General features: G+C 40.1%; 1 protein-coding gene across 2 annotated transcripts; it reads right to left on the reverse strand.

Moving 5' to 3' along the window:
* On the reverse strand, positions 1-24,424 carry DDX21 (DExD-box helicase 21). 2 transcript variants are annotated; one of them, XM_060112762.1, is made up of 15 exons: positions 24,254-24,424; positions 21,892-22,341; positions 20,650-20,725; positions 19,747-19,925; positions 17,858-17,975; positions 15,447-15,632; positions 13,177-13,322; positions 12,318-12,467; positions 11,775-11,936; positions 9,757-9,876; positions 8,512-8,585; positions 6,624-6,783; positions 5,720-5,854; positions 3,150-3,194; positions 1-2,576 (listed from the first exon to the last, which is right to left on the reverse strand). In XM_060112762.1, the coding sequence occupies exons 1-15, from the start codon at positions 24,338-24,340 to the stop codon at positions 2,307-2,309; spliced, it is 2,358 nt and encodes a 785-aa protein (XP_059968745.1). In that variant the 5' UTR covers positions 24,341-24,424; the 3' UTR covers positions 1-2,306. The 2 variants fall into 2 exon arrangements, with proteins under 2 accessions (XP_059968745.1, XP_059968754.1); XM_060112771.1 differs by lacking the exons at positions 1-2,576; positions 3,150-3,194 and adding an exon at positions 4,363-4,494.
* Between the last annotated feature and the right edge of the window lie 625 nt (positions 24,425-25,049).

Here is a 25,049-nt window from a genome sequence, read left to right on the forward strand (position 1 = left end):
TAAATAGTAAATACTAACTTTATTGTGGCATAAAGCTGTATTTTTATACATTAACTCAATTTTACAGTAAAAGCACTTTATGTATAACTGTAAAGAAACTGCTGCACAGATAGTTCCAACATAAAAATTGGTATTTTAAAAGTTCATTGAGTTGTTTGATACATAAATTGGAAAATATTTTCTCTGTAGAAAATAGTAAAAATGCTAACATTTCCCAGGCTAGCACAACAGGCCCATTTAAACCGTACAGTAGCTGAATTATACATTTATAAATATGGTATGAATTCTGGGATCCAGGAGAAACTTTAGCTTCATTTACTAAAACAGCCATGTTGTCCTAAGTTGTGTAAAGTGAAATTCCCATTAATCTTCCCCCTTACTCTTGATTTATGCCTGATTATTTCTTCCTAAAGGACAGGTACACTGTCCTTTTAATCTACTTGATAAAGTAACCCATTCTTACCGAAACTTAAATGTTTTGGTTGTTATTTAAGTATGCTCAGCATCTCTCAACACCAGAATTTAATAAAACATGATCCACAAGGCACGAGTTGTTGGTCATCAAATACCTACCTCCCCTTGACTCCCTCTGGCTTGATGGGAAACCACGAGAAGGTCAAGCGATAAAATTGTCAAGTGGATCAAGGAATAAAAGCCAAGAGAATTTGAGAACAGAGAAACATCCAGTCAGGATGCAAGGACAGAAATGAAGTCCAAATAGAAAAAGGAATGCTGCCTCAAGGATCAAGGAGTGGAGTTGGCTATCTGAGCCCCTTACTGCAAAGATGACTAAGAAGCAGTTGGATATAAAGACCCTGCCAGAGAAACCAGTGCCTAGAAAGATTTCAGTTGTTCAAAATAATTAAATGAAAACAAGACAGGCCATGTATTTGAACTCCTCCTGTCATGGTTTATTTCCTGAGATTCCCAATACAGAATTTCTAGGAATTAAGGCAAGAAGATCATGTTACTTGTAAGCTCCTGCACAAGGTTTCCCAGAGAAATAATACTCGAGACCTCAGAGCAATATTGGGCCAGGGGCTATACTAAGTTCTTCAGCTTCCTCAAAGTAACAACTTAAAAATAACCATATAGAGTTTGCCTTAAAAGGAAGTCTCTAGGTAGCTACAACCTATCAGCAGAGTAGCAGTCTAATAAAAAGAAAGAGATCCTATACGTGGCTATAGGAACTAGGCCTTGAGAAACTAAATTGGATCATTCTACCTAAAATTCCCAGCTTGCCCGTTAGAAGTTAAACTCTAGAAACATTAATGACCCATTAAGTTTTCACCATTAAAAGAATGCTTTATCCCACACCTTCACTTGTTCTTTTCTTTGCTCTCAATACATGTGTTTCCTTCTTGCATGTGGAATATATTTTCAGTGGTTTTTTTTTGACTCTTCAGCCATGCAAATCTCTGCCCCCTACTCCTTTATTTCCTCCTTGGTAAATAATGTTAATCTTCCAATAGGAAGTGGACTATGTTATCATCAAGCACCATTTATCCTGTCTCCTTACTTATGAAGAAAGTTACTGGGCCATGCTATACACTTGGAATTCCTTAAGGATACTTGCTTTCTAGTAAAATACTTCTATATGTACATATATGTTTTTTAAAAATCTGTGAAGAATTCACTGAAGCATTAATCACCTTACATTGAGAAGCTAATAATGTATCAAAATGCACATAACAATGGCTAATCTATATACTATCTCCTATCAAATGTATCACCACCTCCAAACCTAGAGCATATGCTGGCATAAACTGTGTTACATCCCAGCTGAGTTTGAATCTTGCTTCAAAACATTGCTCAGTATTAATTCTCAGAAGATACATTATAGGACCATAGGAGTAAATGTTAGGCAAGTGGCTGAGGAATACCAATTACAAAACAAAGCCTTGAGTGCTCAAAGTGCTTCTCCAGAAACTGTTGCGTTCCCCATGGTATTTAGGAAGGACACTATTAAGAGACACCTCTAAGTATAAAGACAGGTCAACTTCACAAGTATCAGCAGATACATACTTGATTTTATCTTATAATCTATAGACACTGCATTAGAATATGTAATGAATTCACACACCTTTTCCAAAGGAATACCCGATACAGAAGTAGCAACAGAGTTATAAATGACAATGATCAGATGAAATAATTTAGATGAAGCTTGTCTCTCTTGAAGAGATGGGGACTGGGCAAGTAGTCAGGAAGGAAATACAACGTACTTTTAACTTTGTATGAAAAATAATGTTCAGTTTCCTGTTGCCGAACATAGCTCTGTTTTTGCCACATAAATCCTCTACTTCAAACTACTGTCCGAATGCTTTACTAAAATTCCGCTTCTGGCCTTTGTTTTGGAATCTGTTACTTTTGTTGCCACCTCCTGATCGCTGTCCTCTGAAGCTTCTATTTCTTTCCCGCTGTCCCCTGAGACCTCGATTGCCTTCCCGCTGTCCCCTGAAGCTTCTGTTTCCTTCCCGCTGTCCCCTGAAGCTTCGATATCCTTCCCGTGGTCCTTCTAGCTCTGGTTGCTCTGTGGCCACAGAAAGCTGCCAGCGCCGTGAATCATGCCATTTTTCCTGTTGAGAGATGGTTTCGTTTTTACCTGCTTTGATTTTTACTGAATTTGGTTTAAAAAGGCATGAGAAAGATAATATTTTTTCCCTTTTTCTAAAGAAAAACTTGATTGATAACCTAAGTGCTTAAAAGATCACTGGTCAAAAATAAAATAAGTTTCACTATGAGATATACCCTCATCATTTATTCAATTCAATTACTACAGGGTATCCACAGCTGTCAGGTAGTAAACATATAAATATACCACTTGCAAACACATTTCTCACAGCAGTACGGAATAAAGATATAGCAATTAAAAATGTCTATATAAACCCCGTGTAACATACATGGGGTTTGTGAAAAAAGCTGGATATTGTTCACAATGCTGTAGAAAGGAAAAAAGGAAAACAGGCAGGCTGAATAAGAAAAATATTAGTATAAAAAGGGTAGGAGAAAAAAATACTAAAATATAATTCTTAGTTATTTTTAGTAAAGGGACTAGAGCTATTGTTTCCCTTTCTATTATTCTATATTTTAAATAATAAATATTTTACCGTTTAGATATGTTAACTTCAAAATCTAAGAGAAAAGAATACCTGTACTTCTGTTACTGATGCAGTAGGGATATCAAAGCAAACACCCTAGAAATCAAAACAAATGCCAGTTAATCCACACTTTGACAAGAATTATAAAATGCACCTTAAATGATACTCCAAATGACCAGATATGATGTAAAAGAAACAACCCAAACAAACTAGGTATCCATTTTAGATAAACTTTAGACGAAGCCCCAACACATAATACCTCCCCAAAGCACAATAATAAAAAGCCAGGGATATTAAAAAAAAGGACTCAAAACTACTTGGAACCGACTAGAGATCACTCTTGGCTTTCACACTGGGCTAATCCTCATGGAGCTATTAGCTACATTTTATAGCTGAGGAAACAGAGGCTTGGAGAGGCTAACTCACTTGTCTAAGGCCCCGCAGCTGGTAAGAGCAGCTTTTAAAAATCTGGTCAGTATGGCTCTTAAATAACACCTATGGTCTAAAAACATTAAAATACACTGCCTTCCATCAGAAAGACTGAACTAGTAAGGATGACCAAACTAAAAGCAGAAAAATAAATGATCTTATATTGTTTTCTATGTTTATAATTCAGCCACCTATGAAAAGAGTTTAAAAATTAAATACTTTACAGGACACTAGCTTTGATAACAAGCAGTGCCATCATCTCCAATGAAGTCCTCAATATCTGGTAGGGGAACTAAGATCCTGCAAGTTGCGGGGTGCAGACAAAAAAAAAAATCCTGTTTCTTGGCGTCCACAAAATAACCAAACTCCCCCCCCCACTCCGCAACTGACACAGGCACTCCTCTCCCCTGGCTGTCTTTAATTACAACATCTTGAAGAACATCCCTTCCACCCAACAATTTACCCAATTATAACCACAAGTAGCATCAGGTACTAATGCCATTTGTGGGAATCTTCATTCACATATTTACTAAGTACTCAATACCAGGCACTCATTGCAGTACACAGACGTCTAGAAAACAGTTTTGGCCCTTGACTCAGCCACCGTGTTCTTGAGGCTCTCAGTCAGTAAGCAGGCACAGCAAGGCAAAATTTACATGAATAAAGCTATGCCTTAAGAACTGTGAAGTATATGTAGAGGTGCCCCCAACTCTGCCATTCGGCCAGGGGAAGCTTCAAAAAGACTTAAGAGCAAGTCATAAAGGATACCATGGAGATAAGAAATACTATATAAACAGTGGATTGAGCATTAAGGATGAAAGAAAGCAAGATGTACTTGTTATTGTTGGGAGTGAAGGGCATCGGTGGTGAGGAGACAGAGATGAAGTTGGTAAGGAGGACAGAAGCCAGCTCGTGAAGAAGCTCCATGTGAAAGTTGGGACTTTATCCCATAGATTATGTGGAGTTGCTTAAGGAGGTGAAAAACATGGTCAGACAAGCAATGAGTTGAAGATAAACCTGATATGGTTCACAAGCCAGTAGTTCTCCAAGTATAGTCCATGCACCCCTGGAACCCTGAGATTTTTTTTGGTGGGGGTGTACACAAAGTCAATTTTTTTTTTTTTTTTGCGGTACACGGGCCTCTCACTGTTGCGGCCTCTCCCGTTGCGGAGCACAGGCTCCGGACGCGCAGGCTCAGCGGCCATGGCTCACGGGCCCAGCAGCTCCACGGCATGTGGGATCTTCCCTGACCGGGGCACGAACCCGTGTCCCCTGCATCGGCAGGCGGACTCTCAACTACTGTGCCACCAGGGAAGCCCCCAAAATATTTTTATAATACTAAAATGTTCTGTCCTTTTCACTCTCATTAAGGGTGGAGAGGAGTTTACCAGACACTACATTACACGTGATATTGCTCAGATGACTAACAGAAAATGATATTCTTAGGCTTTATTAGAATTTCAGTCTTCATTTCTAATACTCTAAATATCAATAGATATAACCCATCTAAACAAAAGTTTTTTGGTATACCCAACATTTGTTAAGAATGTAAAGAGGGGGCTTCCCCGGTGGCACAGTGGTTGAGAGTCCGCCTGCTGATGCAGGGGACACAGGTTCGTGCCCCGGTCAGGAAAGATCCCACGTACCGTGGAGCTGCTGGGCCCGTGAGCCATGGCCACTGAGCCTGCACGTCCGGAGCCTGTGCTCCGCAACGGGAGAGGCCAAAACAGTGAGAGGCCCGTGTACCGCAAAAAAAAAAAAGAATGTAAAGAGGTCCTAAGACCAAAATGTTTGAGAATTGCTGTGCTAGTCTATGCCATTAACTGAGAGCAGGAGTCAGAAGAAAGAACACCAGGCTTGGAAGGCAAGATTTTAAATTTTGAATTCAATTTTGAATAAGTTTGTATTAAGGTGCTTAATAAACCCGATCTGGGTGGAGATGTCAGGGAAGCAGCTGGATCTTCAAGTCTGGCACTTCATGAAGATGGTTCAGGTTAGAGATACACAGAGGGTAGCTGTCAATGACTAAGTGGCAACTGAGGGTCATGGATGACAATGCCCAGAGAAGACTATATACAGAGTGAAAACGTGCAGCATCCCCATAGAACAGGGAGAAGCTACTGTACTGTGTTTTATTGCCAGCATGAAGCTAATGAACCAAGGCAAGGTCACAAAAGAAGCCCCAGCCTTACCTGCTTGCCTTTGAGAAAGACCATTCCCTTCACTTTGGAATCAATATCCTCACCCAGTTGCTCTTTAAGTTCTTTCCAAGCATAACTAATATTTGGCATTTCAATTGAGCACTGCAAGATCATGGTCACAAAACCCTATGGAAGAAAGGGGAACAGAATTAAAGTCTCAGAAACAAACATAAGTGATAAGCACTTGTCCTCATGTTTCTGAAATATTTATGGGAAAGCTCTTCCTAAAAGCATACCCCTCCCAGCCCACCATTTTAGTACAAGTCAAACTGGGGAACTCTGAGTAAGACTGGTGGACTGTGCTAGTGTTGGTATCCAGACTGTGACAGTACACTTTTGCAAAATGTCACCACTGGGGGAAACTGGCAAAGTGCACAAGGAATCTCTCTGTATTAACTCTTAAAACTTTATGTGAACATACAATTATCTCAAAGATTTCAACTTAAAAAAAAAAAACTTCTTAAGTTTCTAGGTATGCTGGCTAAATGTATCATATGCGCTTATGTGTCCACATGTTGGGTTTAGGATGAAAAAACTTGACATATAATTCACATACCATAAAATTTGCCATTTTAATGTATACAACTCAGGGGTTTTTAGTATATTCACAAGATTTGCAATCATCACCACAATCTCAAGTTCCAGAACATGTCATTATCCACCCCCCCACACAAACACAAAAACCCACATTCCCGTTAGCAGTAACTGCCATTCCCTCCTCTAAGGAGACGCTGCAACCACTAATCTACTTTCTGTCCCTACGGATTTGTGTTTTTACATATATATCTCAACCTTCATGAAAAAGTTAAAACAACTGGAAGTTCCAATGGAACACTTCTGAATCCTGCTCAAACTCTAAATTATGAAGTGTCAGGAATTAGACAGGGACCCTTACCACATCTGAGTTGATCAAGGAGCGCTGGTTGACTGACGTGGCACCTGAAATATGGGCCAGGGCTGCTGCCAGGGCTTCCACGGCTCCCTTCTCCTCGATCAGCTTCTCGGCTGACTGCTTGAAGTGAGCAATCGCAGTGGGAGGCACAGAATCCAAAAGCCTGTGGTTTGAGAATATACTTGTTAGGAGAAAGGACAGAAGTGGACAGATTTCATTTTCAAGACAACATCATCTCAAGATAAATCAATATCTTTGAAACCAAATCTTGCATATGTCTAACATGATGCAGTGTATAACACTTAGCATTTCTTTTGATCATGAACCCTGTCTATTTTTTAAATAAGCATCTCACATATTTATAATAGTAATTGTGGAAAGCACTCTAAAAATGTTGCTCAGACTCTGGTTCTGAAGCAGGGGATGTAGCTCACCACCTGGAAACATTTAGAAAACAGTCGGAACCTTTTTGGTTTCCATAATGCCAACGTCACTCACCTCCCAGGAATACACTGCACAACCAGGGATGCTAAACAGCTGAATATCCTTGCAAAAAAAAAAATGGGCAGAAGACCTAAATAGACACTTCTCCAAAGATGACATATGCATGGCCAATAGGCACATGAACAAATGCTCAACAATGCCAATTACTAGAGAAATGCAAATCAAAACTACAATGAGGTATCACCTCACAGTGGTCAGAAGGGCCATCTTTGAAAAGTCTATATAAACAATAAATGCTGGAGAGGGTGTGGAGAAAAGGGAACCCTCCTACACTGTTCGTGGGAATGTAAACTGGTACAGCCACTGTGGAAAACAGTACAAAGGTTCCTTAAAAAACTAAAAATAGAAGTACCATATGATAGTTCCCACTGCTGGGCATGTATCTGGAGAAAACTCTAATTCAAAAAGATACACGCACCCTAACGTTCATAGCAGCACTACTGACAATAGCCAAGACATGGAAGCAACCTAAGTGTCCAGCAACAGATGACTGGATAAAGATGTGGTACATACATACAATGGAATTTTACTCAGCCATAAAAAAGAATGAAATATTGCCATTTGCAGCAACATGGATAGACCCAGAGATTATCATACAAATGAAGTAAGCCACACAAAGACAAATATCATATATCACTTATATGTGGAATCTAAAAAGTAATGCAAATGAACCTATTTACAAAACAGAAACAGACGCACAGACATAGAAAACAAACATGGTTACCAAAGGTGAAGGCTGGGGGTGGGGAGTGAGGGGTAGAAGGAATAAATTAGGAGTATGGAATTAACAGATACATACTACTATATATAAAATAAATAAACAACAAAGATTTGCTATATGGCACGGGGAACTATGTTCAATGTCTTGTAATAACCTGTAATGGAAAAGAAATCTGCAAAATTAAACACACACAAAAAACTGAATCACCTTGCTATATACTTGAAGCTAATACAATATTGTAAATCAACTATAGCTCAATAAAAAATAATTAAACATTCTTCAACTTGTGGGACAATTGCACAAAATAAAGAATTTTCTTGCCCCCATGCCAGCAGCACCTCCAATGACACTCTTAATCTAATCCTCACCATCTAGACATTTACTGTAACTTTTTCCTACACGATATGTAAGGTACAGTTACTTAAAATGCCCAAGACAAACCAAACTACTAATAGTGGTTTCCTCTGGTGAACAGGATTGGGTAGCGATGAGTAGAAACAGGAGTTTTTGTTTTCTAAGCACAGACTATTTTTTTAACAAGCAGGTTATCAATTTTTAAAACAATGAATAAATAAATTTTAAAAGGCTAAATCTCATTACTGCACAAAAACAAGTAATAAATAGAGCAAGCACTAAAACAGACCACAGCAGTGGTAGGGAACATACCTGATGGCATCTTTGCTAGAAGCTTTTATTATCTCTGTTGCAGAAGGAACACCTATCCTCTTAAATTTAATTCCCTATAAGAAAATGAACCATAACTTAATGTACAATGAGGCCATCAATTGTCTCCATTGATATTAGTATTCCCCCAATTTTTTAATATTTACCAAACATATTTGTTACATACTTAAAAGATAAACTTTTTATCTTAGAAAGGTTTTAAATTTATAGAAAAGTTGCAAAGATAGTACAGAGTTCTTGTCTACCTGTACCTATTACTTTGTTATTACTTTGGTACATTTGTCACAGCTAAGAAACCAACATTGCAACATTACTATTAACTGAACTCCAGAGTTCATTCGAATTTCACTAGTTTTTCTACTAATATCCTTTTCCTATTGATATTCGACCCAGGACACCACATTACATTTAGTCAACATGTCTTCTTAGTCTTCTCTAATCTGTGGTAATTTGTCTTTCCTTGGTTTTCAAGACCTTGATAGTTTTAAGGTGTGCTTGTCAGGTATTCTATAGAATGTTCCTCAATTTGTGAACATCGGTTTTTTACATCCTTAGACTGCGGTTATGGATTTGGGGGGAAGATGACTGGTTTCATTGCATCATATCAGGGGCACCTGCTTATCACTGATGTTGACCATGTTCACCTGGCCAGGTAGTGTTCGCCTGCTTTCTGCCCTGGAAAGTCCTCCCCCCTGACCCTACTCCGCTCTTTGTAAGCAAGTCACTAAGTACCGTCCACTGACGGTGAAGCGGGGAGATTAAGCTCCACTTCCCAGAGGAGGAAGTACCAGCATAAGAATTTCCTTACAAAATTCTTCTGTAAAGAAAATCAGTGTCTTCTTTCCCATTTAAAAATTTATCCTTTTAACATATTCTCATCTTTTTGGTTTTCAAGCAATTCCCATAATCCCCTAAATCTACACTTAAGTATTTCTGGTGCGTTCACAGTGTATCTGAAAACTGTCTGAAAACTGCCTCTCAAACATAAAAAAGACCTCTTGTCATTATAAATATGAAGACAAAACCACTGCTTTCAAATGCAAAGTATTTAAAATGGGCTGTATATCATAGGACAAATATAAAACACATATCTAACAACAAGCTTTCAGTCATGGCCATGTGCTAGAAATAAAAATAATTTCAAGTTAATAAAAACTGAATAAAGAGACCAAAGACTGACTTTAAAACTCAACGTTTGCTGAGTGAAGGCTTAGAAAATAGTTTTACCGCTTTTTGCTCCACTTGGGCTAACTGATATTCTTCCTTGTGCTGATAAAAGCAGATGCAAATCCCAGTCCTTCCAGCTCTACCTGTTCGCCCAGAACGATGAATGTAGGACTCCACATCCTATTGAAGTAAAATACATCAGTGACAGTGAACAACAAAGAGAGACATAGACCTGAGTAGCCTAGGCAGAGGCAAGTGTAGTGGTTATAGACCGGGGTTGGGGGAGGCTCCCAAGCACTTCAATTTAAATTAAAGAACTGTAGGGACTTCTGTGGTGGTGCACTGTTTAAGAATCCGCCTGCCAATGCAGGGGACACGGATTCGAGCCCTGGTCTGGGAACATCCCACATGCTGCGGAGCAACTAAGCCTGTGTGCCACAACTACGGAGCCTGCGCTCTAGAGCCCACAAGCCACAACTACTGAAGCCCATGTGCCTAGAGCCCGTGCTCCACAACATGAGAAGCCACCGCAATGAGCAGCCTGCACACCGCAAGGAAGAGTAGCCCCCGCTCGCCACAACTAGAGAAAAGCCTGTGCACAGCAACAAAGACCCAACGCAGCCAAAAATAAGATTAATTAATTAAAGAACTATAAAAAAATTTTAAAAACCTCTAGAAGAGTGGTCCCTATCCTGTGGGTAGATCTGCAAAAAGCATTATCTAAGTAGTACTGTCCAACGGAACCATATGTAATTTTAATAGTCAACTTTCTAGTAATCACACTAAAAAGTTTAAAAAAGTTAATTTTATTATTATTTAACCCAATATGTCCAAAAGTTTATCATTTCAGTATGCTACCTCTACAAAACAAGTTATCAATGAAATATTACATGTTCTTTTCCCACAAGTCTTCAAAATCCACTGTGCATAATAGAAAGTTTGAAATTTTTAAAACTCCACTGTATATTTTATACTTACAGCACACACGTCAATTCAGACGAGCTGCCTTTCAAGTGCTGAACAGCCCCATGTGGCTGTGGCCACCATACTGGACAGCACAGGTACACAGGCTATTTAAACAAGTCGATGGCACACACGTACGGGACTTTCTTTACAAGAAACAGTGGCTTCGCAGTAATGTGTTTTTCCATCACTGTGAACATTAATCCTGAGGGATTTGCCAAATTTGGGGGTAATAGGATCTTCACGCTTGAAGTGATGGGAACAAGTTCCTTCAGACTAACTTATATGTAAGTGAAGCATTGTCCACCCATATAAACTATGCTTCAGGGCCCTCTTTGGGCAGTTCCTATCATATACAAACCCAAGCAGTTTTAACTACAGAGGCTGTTAACTATAGGCCTTTTCTCCCTTCTCTGTCCTCTAGCTCACAAGTTTATATACCCTACCACCACCCCGTCTAAGTCTTACCTATCTTCAAAGTCCAGTTCAAAATTGCACTACCCTCAGCCATGCAGCCTTTCAGGACTCCCCCTGACCAGAAACTATCTTGCCAACCTCTGGCCACTCACCGCACTTCCCCTCAACTGTCAGTTCTGAGGGGGCTCATTCTATTTTATTTATTTATTTTATTTTATTATTTATTTATTTACTTATTCATTCATTCATTTAATTTTTGGCTGTGTTGGGTCTCCGTTGCTGCACAGGATTTTCTCTAGTTGCGGCGAGCAGGGGCTACTCTTCACTGTGGTGTGCAGGCTTACTGCTGTGGCTTCTCTTGTTGCACAGCATGGGCTCCAGGCGCACGGGCTTCAGCAGTTGTGGCTCACAGGCTCCAGAGCACAGGCTCAGCAGTTGTGGCGCACAAGCCCAGTTGTTCCGTGGCACATGGGATCCTCCCAGACCAGGGCTCGAACCCGTCTCCTGCATTGGCTGGTGGACTTTCAACCACCGTGCCACCAGGAAAGCCCCAAGAGGTTCATTTTAAAATCACCCTTAGCAACATAACACCCAAGAGAAAGCTATTACTAATCATGGGAAAGGAAGAGATACAACTTCCAATTTGTTTTAGCACCCAAAAGAAACAACAAAGTAAAATCTAATTGTAAAACACTTACCTTTGGTGGAGAACTCTGTACAACCAGATCAACCTCGGGGATGTCTAACCCACGTGCAGCGACATTGGTTGCAACCAAAACTCCAAAATCACCATTTCTAAAACCCTTCAGGGTGATTTCCCTTTGCTTCTGTGGAATGTCTCCGTGTAATGACTGGGCATCCTGCCAAAGAAATAAGCTCATTTAAGAATACCAGATCCTACAATACAGGTACTTTTAAAATCACCAATTAGGCCTATAAAGACATTCATATTTTGGTGACACTTCTGCTGAAAATAATACAAAGGGGAAAACATGCCTTACATGGACAAGCCTCAAATTTCCAACCCTTGGTCATGAAATCAACTGTATCCAACTATACTTAGAAGATAAAGAACACCAAACATGAGTGATCAAACCTACTTTGTCAGGGTAACGTTAGGTTTGAGCTACCCTTTCTTCATCTGTGAGATGAGATGGGCAGATCAGATGAGCGCTAAGATGTATACTCTATTAATTGAAAGATGCTTTCTCCCTAAAAGGGAAGAAAGGGGAAGGACCAACCTGCCTTATGGACACATTCTGTGACAACTCCTGGGCTTCTTTCTTGGTTTCACAGAAGATGATAGTGCGCCCTTGATAACCACTGTACACTCGGATCACGTCCCCAATAACTGCTGCCCTTTGAGTCCAGTGGCACTTGATAGCCAGATGCTTAGGAAAGAAGGAGAAAAAGATTATTTAGTAAAGCCTAGCCGGAATCTATAATCACCTGCTCAACCCTAATGATACTAGAAGCAGTTGTTTAAGCCTGACTAGAGCAAACTTCTGCCACCGTTTAGAGGAAAAAACTAAACCACTAAAGAGAGCCCTTCCCCTTTCTCCAAAGAGCATCTGGCTACTTTATCCATTTTCTGACCTAATACAGGTAATGTAGGAAAAGAAATACCATTCCCTAGATTGCTACAGGAAACCAAATAATTGACAGGAGAAAAGCCTCTGTGTTTTGTCCTTTCATCCAGTTAAAAATGCAGTCAGTAGTCAGTTTCCATACAGGTCTATTCCTTGGGTGCAACAAATTCATCTAGGTACCAGACCCTAAGATAAAAACAGCTTCAACATAAACACTAGGATTCTCTGCTGCCCTCTAGTGTATGAACTCTAAGTGTAATGTCACTCTGTTTACTAATTCAGACATTTAGGTTCCAAAAGATTCTGCAATCAGGCTACCAGATGATGAAATTTAGAAAACACAGATACCATATACAACTCAAATAGAAATACAACTTCACATGGCTTTTCACATGGATTTAGTATTTATTTGGAAAAGAAGTTTGTTTTTGCCAGTCTTAATACTATCCAACAGGTAAAAAAAATTATATACAATTTATTACTAATGCCAGCAACTGAATGAATCATTTACCTCTACAGTTATTGCAGTTTTCTGGGTCTTTTTACCAATCAGGTCCACTTGTTCATATGTAGATTTCATGTATTTCTTAGCAACATTATAAACCCAATGAGGGCAAGTTGCAGAAAAAAGCAATGTTTGGGGATTGTCTTCTGAATCTTTGCGGGGAAAAAAAAAAGTCAGTATGAATAAGTCAAACAAGCCTACACAGTGTTTCACCTCACCCAATTCTTCCAGGGTCCATCAGCATTCTACAGAAAACACTTGAGGCTAAGCAAGGCATCGAGGACACAAAAATGCAAGACACGGGCTTCCCTGGCGGCGCAGTGGTTAAGAATCCGCCTGCCAATGCAGGGGACATGGGTCAGATCCCTGGTCCAGGAAGATCCCACATGCCGCAGAGCAACTAAGCCCGTGCGCCGCAACTACTGAGCCTGTGCTCTAGAGCCCGCGAGCCACAACTACTGAAGCCCGCGTGCCTAGAGCCCGTGCTCTACAAGAGAAGCCACTGCAATGAGAAGCCGCGCACCACAATGAAGAGTAGCCCCCACTCGCCATAACTAGAGAAAGCCCACACACAGCAACGAAGACCCAACACAGCCAAAAATAAATTAATTAATTAAAAAAAAAAGCAAAACAGGGAAGTACCCAATGGGCAAAGAATTGCTGCCTAAATAATTCATGTAAAGGATCCTTGAAATACCCAGAGTACTTTCAAGTTGTTTTGCTTTCTAACCGTTGGCCTATATGAACCATGAGGGAAATCTGTCCTTTATAATGAGACCTACTAAGTGGAAAACAATTAATCAAGCCCAGTAACCAACCAATTTAAATCACTAAATAAATAATCTATAATAAACACCGGAACAGATTTTCTACTCATCTATACTCCCTAGCATTTCTGGAACAGATTTTATACTCATCTATACTCCCTAGCATTTCCTCAACACTTTAAGGTTAGAATTCTAGTCTACTCATCCTTTGAGGTCAGGTACTAAAAAGAGCTCCCCAACCCCAATTTTTTTTAGTTTGCTCTTAGAATACCATTGCATTTTCATATATTTCAAATGACAGAACCCTTCTGGAGAGTAAGCTGACAAAGTATACTGAAGAACATGAACTATTTATACCTTCCAATTCAGTAATTTTAATTCTGGAAATCTATCTTTAAGAACTGATGCCAAATACTGATTTTTTTTTGTTTTTTTATAATTTTTTTTTTTTTTTTTTTTTTTGGTACGCGGGCCTCTCACTGTTGTGGCTCTCCCGTTGTGGAGCACAGGCTCCGGACGCGCAGGCTCAGCAGCCATGGCTCACGGGCCCAGCTGCTCCGCAGCATGTGGGATCTTCCCAGACCGGGGCACAAACCCGTGTCCCCTGCATCGGCAGGCGGACTCTCAACCACTGCGCCACCAGGGAAGCCCTATAAATTTATTTTTATTTTTGGCTGCGTTGGGTCTTCGTTGCTGTGCGCAGGCTTCCTCTGGTTGCAGCAAGCAGGGGCTACTCTTCGTTGCAGTGTGCGGGCTTCTCATTGCAGTGGCTTCTCTTGTTGTGGAGCACGGGCTCTAGGTGCACGGGCTTCAGTAGTTTTGGCACGTGGGCTCAGCAGTTGTGGCACGTGAGTTCTAGAGCGCAGGATCAGTAGTTGTGGTGCACGGGTTTAGCTGCTCCACAGCATATGGGCTCTTCCTGAGCCAGGGCTCAAACCTGTGTCCCCTGCATTGGCAGGCGGATTCTTAACCACTGCACCACCAGGGAAGCCCCCAAATACTGATGTTTGACGAAAGCTGTCTACATAAAAATGTCTGCAAGCAGATTTATATTATGTAAAACTTAAAATATGTAGATGGATTAAATCATGGCACGCACGAACAGTTCAGAGTTTTATATGTACAGTAAGATTACAGTTAACACACACACATACACACAATACCACAAATCAGGAAGAAATAAACCAAAAGCAAAGTATACCAAGCTGGTTTCTTTTATTTTCCCTATTGTAGTTATGTGCAGTTGATGGGAAAAAAAATTTTTTTTGGCTGCACTGAGCAGCATATGGGATCTTAGTTCCCCAACCAGGGTTTGAACCCATGTCCCCTGCATTGGAAGCACAGTCTTAACCACTGGACTGCCAGGGAAGTCCCAGAAATTGTTTTTAAGTTTTCCAGAATAAAATAAGCCACCTGCCAACTTCCCAAGGCTTCATTTAACTTTCAGGAGATAGTTAATCACCACCCTTCCTCCAATCCCTTATACCAGCTCTTGAATGTAGAGTTTACCTTTCTTGTATGCCACACATAAAATCTCTTCCACTTGATCAGCAAAGCCCATGTCCAACATCTGGTCAACTTCATCCAGGACAACATGCTTAAGTTTGGTGAGATCTAGCTTGCCATTCTGCAGGTGGTCTTTGATACGACCTGGTGTCCCAACCAGGATATCAATCCCATTCCGCATGCGTTCAACTATAAGAACACCAATGATAAAATATGCTGGATTTTTAATTCCTTTTATTAATCTGGGATACCAAATTAGATATATTTTTATTCTAAATATTTATTAACTACAAGTACAAAGTAATATGTTAACTACTGAAGATAAAGACGCATGAGGCACTCCTTGACCTATTGGGGAAACATGTAAGAAGTGACAGTCCAGTGTATTACATGACAAAACAGAAAAATGCACCAATGGGGGATGGTAGCACCAGGAAAGAAATGATTTCCTTTGTTGGAGGAAGGTATCAAGATTTCACAAAGTGAAAATAAGAATCTTAAAAGAAACAGGAACTTTCTATAAGATAAGCAGGTATAGGGAAGGTACAGAGATGTTCAGAAAAATGGAGTTCAATATAACTAGGATGAGATGGTAATGATGCAACTTTCTATTGGGTTGCTACTGCAGTCAAGAAGCCTACTGCTAGGGAGGATTACTGGATTGAATGTCAATATTAAGACATAGTATGAGTGCGTTTCATGTTTGGTAACTGCAATCATTGTTGCTTTTGTTGTGGTCATCCATTTACAATGCTTGGTGTCAGTTTATTTATCTCTTGTAAAAATAAAATACAGTGTGTGTGTGAGTAAAAAAAAATTTTTTGTTTGTATAAGGATTACAATTTAAGTATAAATTAGAACAATTTAAATCAGGGGACCTAATTACTGCTCCTTACCATAAAAAGAAATGAAATCGGTTAAAAGTTAAAAAGAAATTATTGTTTCCAGGCCTATGTAGTATATGGAGCAGAAAGAACAAATGGAATAGTAACTTTACATATTATTATAAAACCTAAGAATAAAAAGGAAATAGCCTGTTCACCACATACTGGATTTAATAAGAAAAGGCAAGAATAAAGCAAGTAATACTTTAACGCACCATGAGCTAAATTTTTAAATAATATACACGTTTTTATAATAAAAGTTTTTTATATATAAAAAAGAGATCTACTGCTAGGCACTCTACTTACCCAGTTTCATCCTCACAACACCACTGCAGGGTGAGTTTAGCAACCCTACTTTATACATGTACAAACTAAAGTGCAAAAAAATCAAGCAACTTGAACTGAAAAATCAGTTACTCTGTGAGCAGAGTTTAGATTCACACCCAGGCCGTTCTGATGCCAAAGCCTATGTTAGTTCCACCAAAGCTGAAAAGAGATAATCACAAGCTTTGTGTGCCAATATTAAGACTTCTATTTTTATCTTTTCATATTATTTTTTAATTTTTATTTTATATTGGAGTATAGTTGATTTACAATGTTGTTTTAGTATCAGGTGTATAGCAAAGTGATTCAGTTATACATATACATATATCTATTCTTTTTCAGATTCTTTTCCCATATAGGTTATTATAGAGTATTGAGTAGAGTTCCCTGTGCTATACAGTAGGTCCTTGTTGATTATCTATTTTATATTTAGTAGTGTGGACATGTTAATCCCAACCTACTGATTTATTCACCCCCCTACCTTTCCCCTTAGGAAACCGTAAGTTTGTTTTCTATGTCTGGGAGTCTGTTTCTGTTTTGTAAATAAGTTCATTTGTATCATTTTTTAAGATTCCATATATAAGTGATATCATGTGATATTTGTAATCTCTAGTTGCATCCATGTTGCTGCAAATGGCATTCATTCTTTTTTATGGCTAATATTCCATTGTATATATCCACATCTTCTTTACCCATTCATCTGTCCAATGCTAAGACTTTTTAAATGCTTAAATCCCTTCCCCAATTACATATGTAATCTACAAAATAAAGCTTTAAGGTCTTGAACTGGGAAGTAATGGAATACTACAGCAGGGGCTACAAGATTTGGCCCTCAGGACCAGAAAAAAAGAAAGCCTGTCTACAGTAAAAAGAGGCAGAGACCCAAGGTCCCTGACAGATAAAAATAACCTTGAATTCTGACTTTCGAGTTCCTGGACTCTGTCCTCTTGGGCTCAGTAAAGTACCACTGCAGCCTTTAGATAAACGCAGATAAATAATACAAAAGTCCTAAGAACCACATACAGGATTTGATACATCATCATGCAGGACCATGTGCGTGACCATCTTTACACAATAATGACAAAAGAAAACCACCATAAATGACTAGATCAGGTAGGTAAAGCCAGATGTCAAGGTCAGAAGAAATCCAATCAGGGCACCCAACAGTAGATGGCATTTTCCTTCCCTCACATTGGATTTACTTACTTTGTCCTCCGTAGGGAGTTCCACCATAAAAACAAGCCACTGCCAGCTTTTTTGTGACGTCACTGAAGTCTCTGCTTACTTGACTTGCCAATTCCCTTGTGGGTGTAAGAACCAGTACCTGAAAAGGAAAAACTAATAATGGAATCCAAAGTATTATGCAGTATTTGTTTCTTAACAAATCTGGAATGCACCAGGAGGTTCAACTTATCCTAATAATTATTTTCAAAACATCTATTATGTGTGTTGCAATACACTGTGGTGTGGGAGACTAGTAAATATAATATGGTTTCTGACAAATCTACCCACTAGAAAAGCTTGTGATCTTACCAATCAAAAGAGAAATAGGTACTCAAATTTATGGTGCTCTAGGATGGTTGCACACAGCAAGCTGGAGGAACTGGGATAAGTTTCATGGAGCTGCTAGTACTTAAGGAACAGCATTCCAGGAAAAGAACAACTTGAGCAAGGAGTAATACTGCTGATGATAATATCAGCTAATATTTGAGCTTTTACTATGTGTCAGGAGCTACTAAATGCTTAATATGCATTATTTTTATTTAATTCTCACAAGAAGTTACCTACAACTGCACTGTACAGTTGTATTATAATACCTACAATAACATACAACACATCTCTAAAACCAAAAGGCAAGCCTGGATTTAAATTCAGGTAGCCAGGCTACAAAACCTAGAGTCTGAACCTCTGCACTACACTGAATCTGAAGTAGAATGGAAGTCAGAAGAGTAAGGCGGGGCCAACATGGTGAGTGGCTTTGAATCCTACAGCAGTTAACAGGACACACGACACACAACCACTACAGATCCTCAAATAAGCTAACAGCATGAAACAAATATGATTTAAGAACAATTTAGTAGGGGCTTCCCTGGTGGCACAGTGGCTAAGAATCTGCCTGCCAATGCAGGGGACACAGGTTCAAGCCCTTGTCCAGGAAGATCCCACATGCCACGGAGCAACTAAGCCTGTGTGTCCTAACAATCAAGCCTGTGCTCTAGAGCCCGCGAGCCACAACTACTGAGCCCACGTGCCACAACTACTGAAGTCCGCGTGTCTAGAGCCTGTGCTCCGCAACAAGAGAAGCCACCTCAATGAGAAGCCCACGCACCACAACAAAGAGTAGCCCTTGCTCACTGCAACTAAAGAAAGCCCGCGCGCAACGAAGACCCAACGCAGCCAAGAAGAAAAAAAAAAGAACTTAGTATATCCATCCAACAGATATTTACTGAACATCCACTATGTGCCAGGCACTATTCCAGGTGCTAGAATAATTCGTTTGTTTACTGCTGTTGTAACTGTAGATAAATACAACAGCAAACAAATCAATTAATTAGGAGGGAGCATGGACACTAGAAAGCCAATAAGTGAGATGAGGCCAGAAAGTTAGGTGAAAGAACCCAAAGCCAAGGTGACAACAGAGGCATTTCACTGAGGTTGAGGTTTGTCAAATGCCAGGTTCTCCAGAAATAAGCTCAATGAGCACCATCCTGATCACAGGGCCTGGCCTCTTCACCTCTGATACCCCTCCTATTCAGGCATCTCTATTAAAAATGCTTTCTCCATTTTAGGCAAAACCTGACCAAACCTGTGAGCCCCAGGGACATCTAAGAGTCTGAAAGAAATATGCGAGCATTAATAATACAGGTGATCACAACCATCTGGGCAGATTACAATATTTAAATATATAAGGTTTGTAGTCAACAGTCTTAAAAGAATTATCCTGGTTTACCTTCAGATAAAGATCTTCAGTAAATACCAGAAAAAGGCCTTAAGGAGAACCCAATAAAAAACAATAGGGTATGTAAATGATGCTCAAGCAATGCCTCTTCCTGTGCAGACTTGGAACCCCTAAGGACTGCATTAAAGATATTTACCTGAGGGGCACGGCCTCTCTTCCGGTCTTGCAGTTCTCCCTGAAGTTTCTCAACCAAAGGGATAGCAAAGGAGAATGTCTTCCCAGTTCCTGTCCGTGCCTGTGCAATCAAGTCCTTCCCACTATAGACGTGGTGAAACGTCTTTGCTTGTATAGGAAACAGGAAGGTCACCCCACGGGCTGTGAACAAATGAACCATGTTATCTGACACTGCAATTCTTAAAGTCCCAGCCATACTGGAGAATGAAAGCATAGCCACGCTTCTGGTCCTGCAGAATTATGGAATTCTACTTTCTGGTCACATCTATAAAGTCAAGTTCAAATATATTCTGGCAAGAATCTGCTTGGATAAAAGATATCAATAAACTTTAAAGCACCAAATTATAGTAAATACTTATTATCTTAAGAGATTAAGCCCCTTGTCACAAAATCTCATCCAAAGGCCAGCATAAGCCTGAAAATCTGGTGTTTTGCTGTCTCACTGCCACACCTGATTCAGAAAACACCTAAGTTGGGCATCTGTGACTTCCTACCTGGTTCACAGGCACTATCCTAAGATGAGTTCTGAGTCAGGCTGGTATCATTAACCTAGAGATCCCTCAAGAAGTAGAAGGAGGTAAAAAAGAAAATACCAACATGGTATCAATTGTTTAATTTCACCAGCACTATCAGTCATTACACTTCTGAATATACATATTATATTGAATAAATTTTCATCACTCGTTTAAGAGGTAGCAAAGGTCGTCACTAGTTTAGTCCTATACCAAATATACAGATCTACTTCATTATATGGTTGCCTATATCACCCTCCAATAAGAACATGTCCCAGTTCATCTCAACAAAAACAGTGGAGTGCTTCCAAATAATATGTTCTAACGTTATACAATATTTCCAAGAACATTACCTTTGAGAAGTTTAATAGTTTCTTCAGATATGGGAAAATTAGAGAAAGCTCCTTCTTTTTGCTCCACAGTTATTTCCTGTCAAGTAAAGGGCCACAGAAAGAAATCAATAACTTTACCCCTACAAGCTAAATACAGAAAGCCTTCTGAGAAAAACTATTCTAAAACATCTCTTCTAAATCAACCAAAAAGACACAAAAACTTTGGTAGGTAAATCAAGATCTGAAAAGGAAATAGATCATAGTAATATGTAAAACCCTAACAAAAGAAAAGTTTGTAGCAAATATATACAGCGCATATATACCATGTGTAGCTAGTGAAAGCAGATTCAGTCTCGACTAAGAACTTTTCCACAATCATTCCAAATGAACAATACACTGTTGAACAGGTTATTAACCCCTTCCCAAAGCAACATCTTTCATATATACATCCATAGAAAATAAGGAACAAACATTTATGACAAAATGATCACACTGGCACTATTTGATTATAAACAATCTGAATGCCCAACAAAGGAGTAATTAAGTGAATTTCTAAACATTTATATGATGTATTATGTAACGATTTAAAATATTTAATATTTAAAAGTGGGAAAAATGCCTATATAAAAATATAGGCAAGATAGGAAAAGGCAAACTACAATATTGCATATAGTACAATCATAATCTGATTTTTAAAAGCTGTATATATTTTTTATAATCAGGAAAATTTTTAAAATGCTGATCATGACCTACGGCAAAGAGAAAATTATTTATTAGATTTAGGATTTTTCTTTGATGACTGAGTTTCTGAAAGATAGCAGTATTAGCTTCCAAAGGGACATTTAAGTATCTTATTCAACTCAAGTTAGTTTATGGCCTATACAAAAAGACTTATGCAATCAAACACCTTTTCAGTGGTTCCACTTAATCATGATTTATTAGGTGAAACCCCTCAGAGGGAAACTGGAGCATATTTGCATAACCAGATCCCTCCTGTTGATTTCTGACTTGCAAATAAGCAGACCATGTGTGGAGAGAAGACTTTCTCAAAACTTAAAACAGATCTGCTCTGTTGCAAAGGAGGCATTCTAACACTGCAGTTTTTAAGATGAAGTCTCACCCTGCAGCTCAAGGGACCCCCCCCATGAAGTGCTGACACATCAAATTTCCTCCCATTATTAAATAATTCGTTTAATAATTACGTAGTTATTTACCTGAAACAACATCGAAAGATACATTCTACATATTAAAATGCCACTTTACCTGCTCTAACTCACTGTTACTTTCTTCACTGGCAGCTTCCTTGGAGTCGGAGTCAGGTCCAGAATGAGGGAATCCATTCTTCAGGTTGGGGCTTTTCTCTCCAATTTCTCCATTCATTTCTTTTTCTTTCTTCATCTTCTTGGACTTAGGTGCACCCAAGTCATCCTCAGAAGGCTCCTCATTTTTTATTAGTTTTTTGGTTTTAGGAGAAACAACTGTCTTTTCACAGGGCTCCTTTGATTTTTTCGCACTTTTGGTTTTAGGAGAAATAATGTCATCTTGAGATGGCGCCTCTTTCTTTTTTGCCTTTTTGGATTTAGGAGAACTCACGTCAGCCTCAGAAGGCCCTGCTTTCTTTTTAACCTTTTTAGCTTTGGGAGAAATCGTTTCGTCCTTTTCTTCTGCTGCCTCTTCAGTCTTATTAGATTTTGGCTTCTCTTTTTTACCTTTCTAAAAAATTAATAAAGACAATACAAACGATGAACAAAACATTGATACATTTGTATAATATATCAATTCTGCATTAATTCAAGATCATATAATTATGAAGAATACAATTTGGGGGCATTTTTCAACATGTGTACTTTCATCTTGCAATAAGGCAAAAATCAAACGGTATGTTTTTTAATACCATTTCTTGGCTATATGGAAAGAAGACTATATCAGTAACTTCATTAGCTTGGAAAAGAACGCGCTTCTTGGTAACTATTTAATTCATGGTCGAACAAGCTGTAAAGTCAATTTTTCGTATGGGACTTGGAGTGGCTCATGGGATGCTCCAACATATTGTAAACTACACACACTACAGGAAGTGGTCAAGAACAATTTAACTTAATTCTGGTAGAGTAATAAGACGATGTATACCCACAGACGGATGGTGTTAAGCAGATTTCTTTCTCTGCTAAAATTCCTCTACAAGTAAGACAGGAATTCATAATATCTGCCTTGCTAATCTCACAAACGCAAATAAATTTACATAAAGACATGTTATGAACCAAAAAGTTATAAAACCCCACAGTCTATCACCCCATGTGTAAAAAAGGTGTACCTAATTTAAAGGGAAAAACAAAGAGCACAAGTTACAAGAAAACGGAATGGGTGAAACCTCAAAACCAAACCAGATTATGGCTCCTACTTGAAATGTCTGACCCTCTCCAATTTTTCATATTTCTGAAAACTTAGTATTACTGAAAATGTGTTTTACCCTCTGTTAAGACCTCTGTGGCAGAGCCTCAGGCCAAATCCTGAAGTATGGACTGTTACATTGAGCTACTATTATAGTCTGCCTCCATGAAACTTCAGGCCTGGTCTCTGCTCTTAAATCATGGATGAACGATAATCTCTCCCATATGACCCATCCTTCAGACATCTGAAAAACAATCTGATCCATCCCATCCCAAGACTTCAATTCTTTCATCCCTTGGTTCCACCAATCAGTGGATTTCCAATCCCGGTGGTCTCCTTTGGAATACAATGGAGTTTGTTGGTCATGTCCCTTCTAATTTCAGCATCTCACAACAGAACACGCTGACTAATGCAAGGCAGGTAAAACAAAGACCACTTCCTCCCCACCTGTGGGGACAAGTCTGTGCTACCTCGGCTTCCTACAACAGCAAAATATTCCTTGCCAGAAACAGCAAGGAAAGAAAATTCTAAGTCACGTATAACACAAGCTCTGGGACAATCTTTGTTCTCACTGACCTTATCTCAGAAGAGACTCAGTCACAAGTTAAATCGCTATCTAAGGAAGTAACAGCAAGGAGTAAGACAGCTATCGAGGTAACTTAAGACTACCGCACACTGGCGGCCTATATAAAAAATATGGTGTGCAGTTATCACCACAACATGTCTACATTTCCACGGGAAATATGGTCAATAAACCTTAAGAGCAACTGAACTACTTTATCGTCTAAGGGCCGCTTCCCAGAAAACTGTACTCCCACTACTAGGGTAAAAAAAATGTCACCGCGGACGCCGCCCACGTGTGCGGATGGCTTTATGGTCTCGCCAGTTTAGTCGAAAGCCGGTAGGTCTGAGTCTGGGCCAAAACGTACCAAAACGTGGGGCCTAACCATGACCGTCCTACTCTGTGCACCGGGTGCGGGACGCCCAGACTCAGGGACCACGTGGGACACCCGGCCCGCTCTCCAGTTCCGATCCCCCCGGACCTCTGGGTAGCGCGCCCACCGCCCGCGGAGAGCACCGACCACGCCCGGGCTCCCCTTGGCCGAAACTCACGCGGGTCTTGAGACAAGCCGGGTTCGCGCGACGCGCCATGCGCCCCCAGCCCGGGCCCCTCCTCTTAGCGGCCGCCCCCACCCCCGTCCTGTCTTGCCCCAAGTCCCTCGGCCCCCTGCGGTACCTTCTCATTTTGCTTTCGCGGCATCTCCACTCTCGCCATGGCCGTGTCCGACTCCAAATCCGCGTCACTAAGAAGTTTCCCCGGCATCACTCAGGACAAGCAGAATAGGCCGACCGCTCTCGTCTACCGCGTGGAAAGGAAGAGAATGCCCAGCTTTCTCTTTAGCCCACCCAGCTTTCGTCACTTCCGGTAGCAAAGCGTATCCTGCGGAAGCGGAAAGTGCCGAGAGGCAGGGGCGCACGTGGTAGTTCCACAGCAGCTGCGTCTCTAGGTGGCTGGACTCACTGAATTAGCTCAGTAAGGCGCCTGGACTAGAAGGCACCTGCAGAAGGGTAGGAAACCCAGAGGCTGGCTTTATTCTCGTTCACACTCTGCCCAGATTCTCGCTAGCCTCGGCCTTATAAATGAAGCTTTGTAGTTGCTTTTGAATAGCGCCCCTTCAGTGCTTTATATTAGATTGCTCTCTTTTGTAAGGTCCTTTCACGCGCAGACTCGCGAGATGTGTATTCTTGATCATCTTGTGGAGACGTCGACACTTGAAAGGAGACAGCCAGACTCACAAACCTGGATAAGAACTAGAGGTCGGGCGGGTCTGGTCATTCATTTATGCGTGCACTCAACACACATCTCCTGAGCATTCACCGGGTCAGGTGTGAGACAAGGTTAGGATTCAGCACAGAAGCCTGTCTTCAATAAGCTTTACAGGCTTGTGGGAGACTGACGAGTGTCAGTTGTTTTGAAGGCACGGAGAGGCACCTAAGCCGGCCTTGGGACCTGTAGAAAGGATCCCCAAACC

Source organism: Mesoplodon densirostris, chromosome 1 (genome assembly GCF_025265405.1).
Source record: "Mesoplodon densirostris isolate mMesDen1 chromosome 1, mMesDen1 primary haplotype, whole genome shotgun sequence".
In the NCBI taxonomy this organism is placed as follows: domain Eukaryota; kingdom Metazoa; phylum Chordata; class Mammalia; order Artiodactyla; family Ziphiidae; genus Mesoplodon; species Mesoplodon densirostris.

Coding starts and splice junctions, on each gene's coding strand:
- DDX21 (XM_060112762.1), bottom strand. CDS start 24,340: ATGCCGGGGAAACTTCTTAGTGACGCGGATTTGGAGTCGGACACGGCC. Junction 19,926..20,649: donor AACTATTAAACTTCTCAAAG/GTAATGTTCTTG, acceptor ATTTGTTCACAG/CCCGTGGGGTGACCTTCCTG. Junction 5,855..6,623: donor CCTTGATCAACTCAGATGTG/GTAAGGGTCCCT, acceptor TTTCTTCCATAG/GGTTTTGTGACCATGATCTT.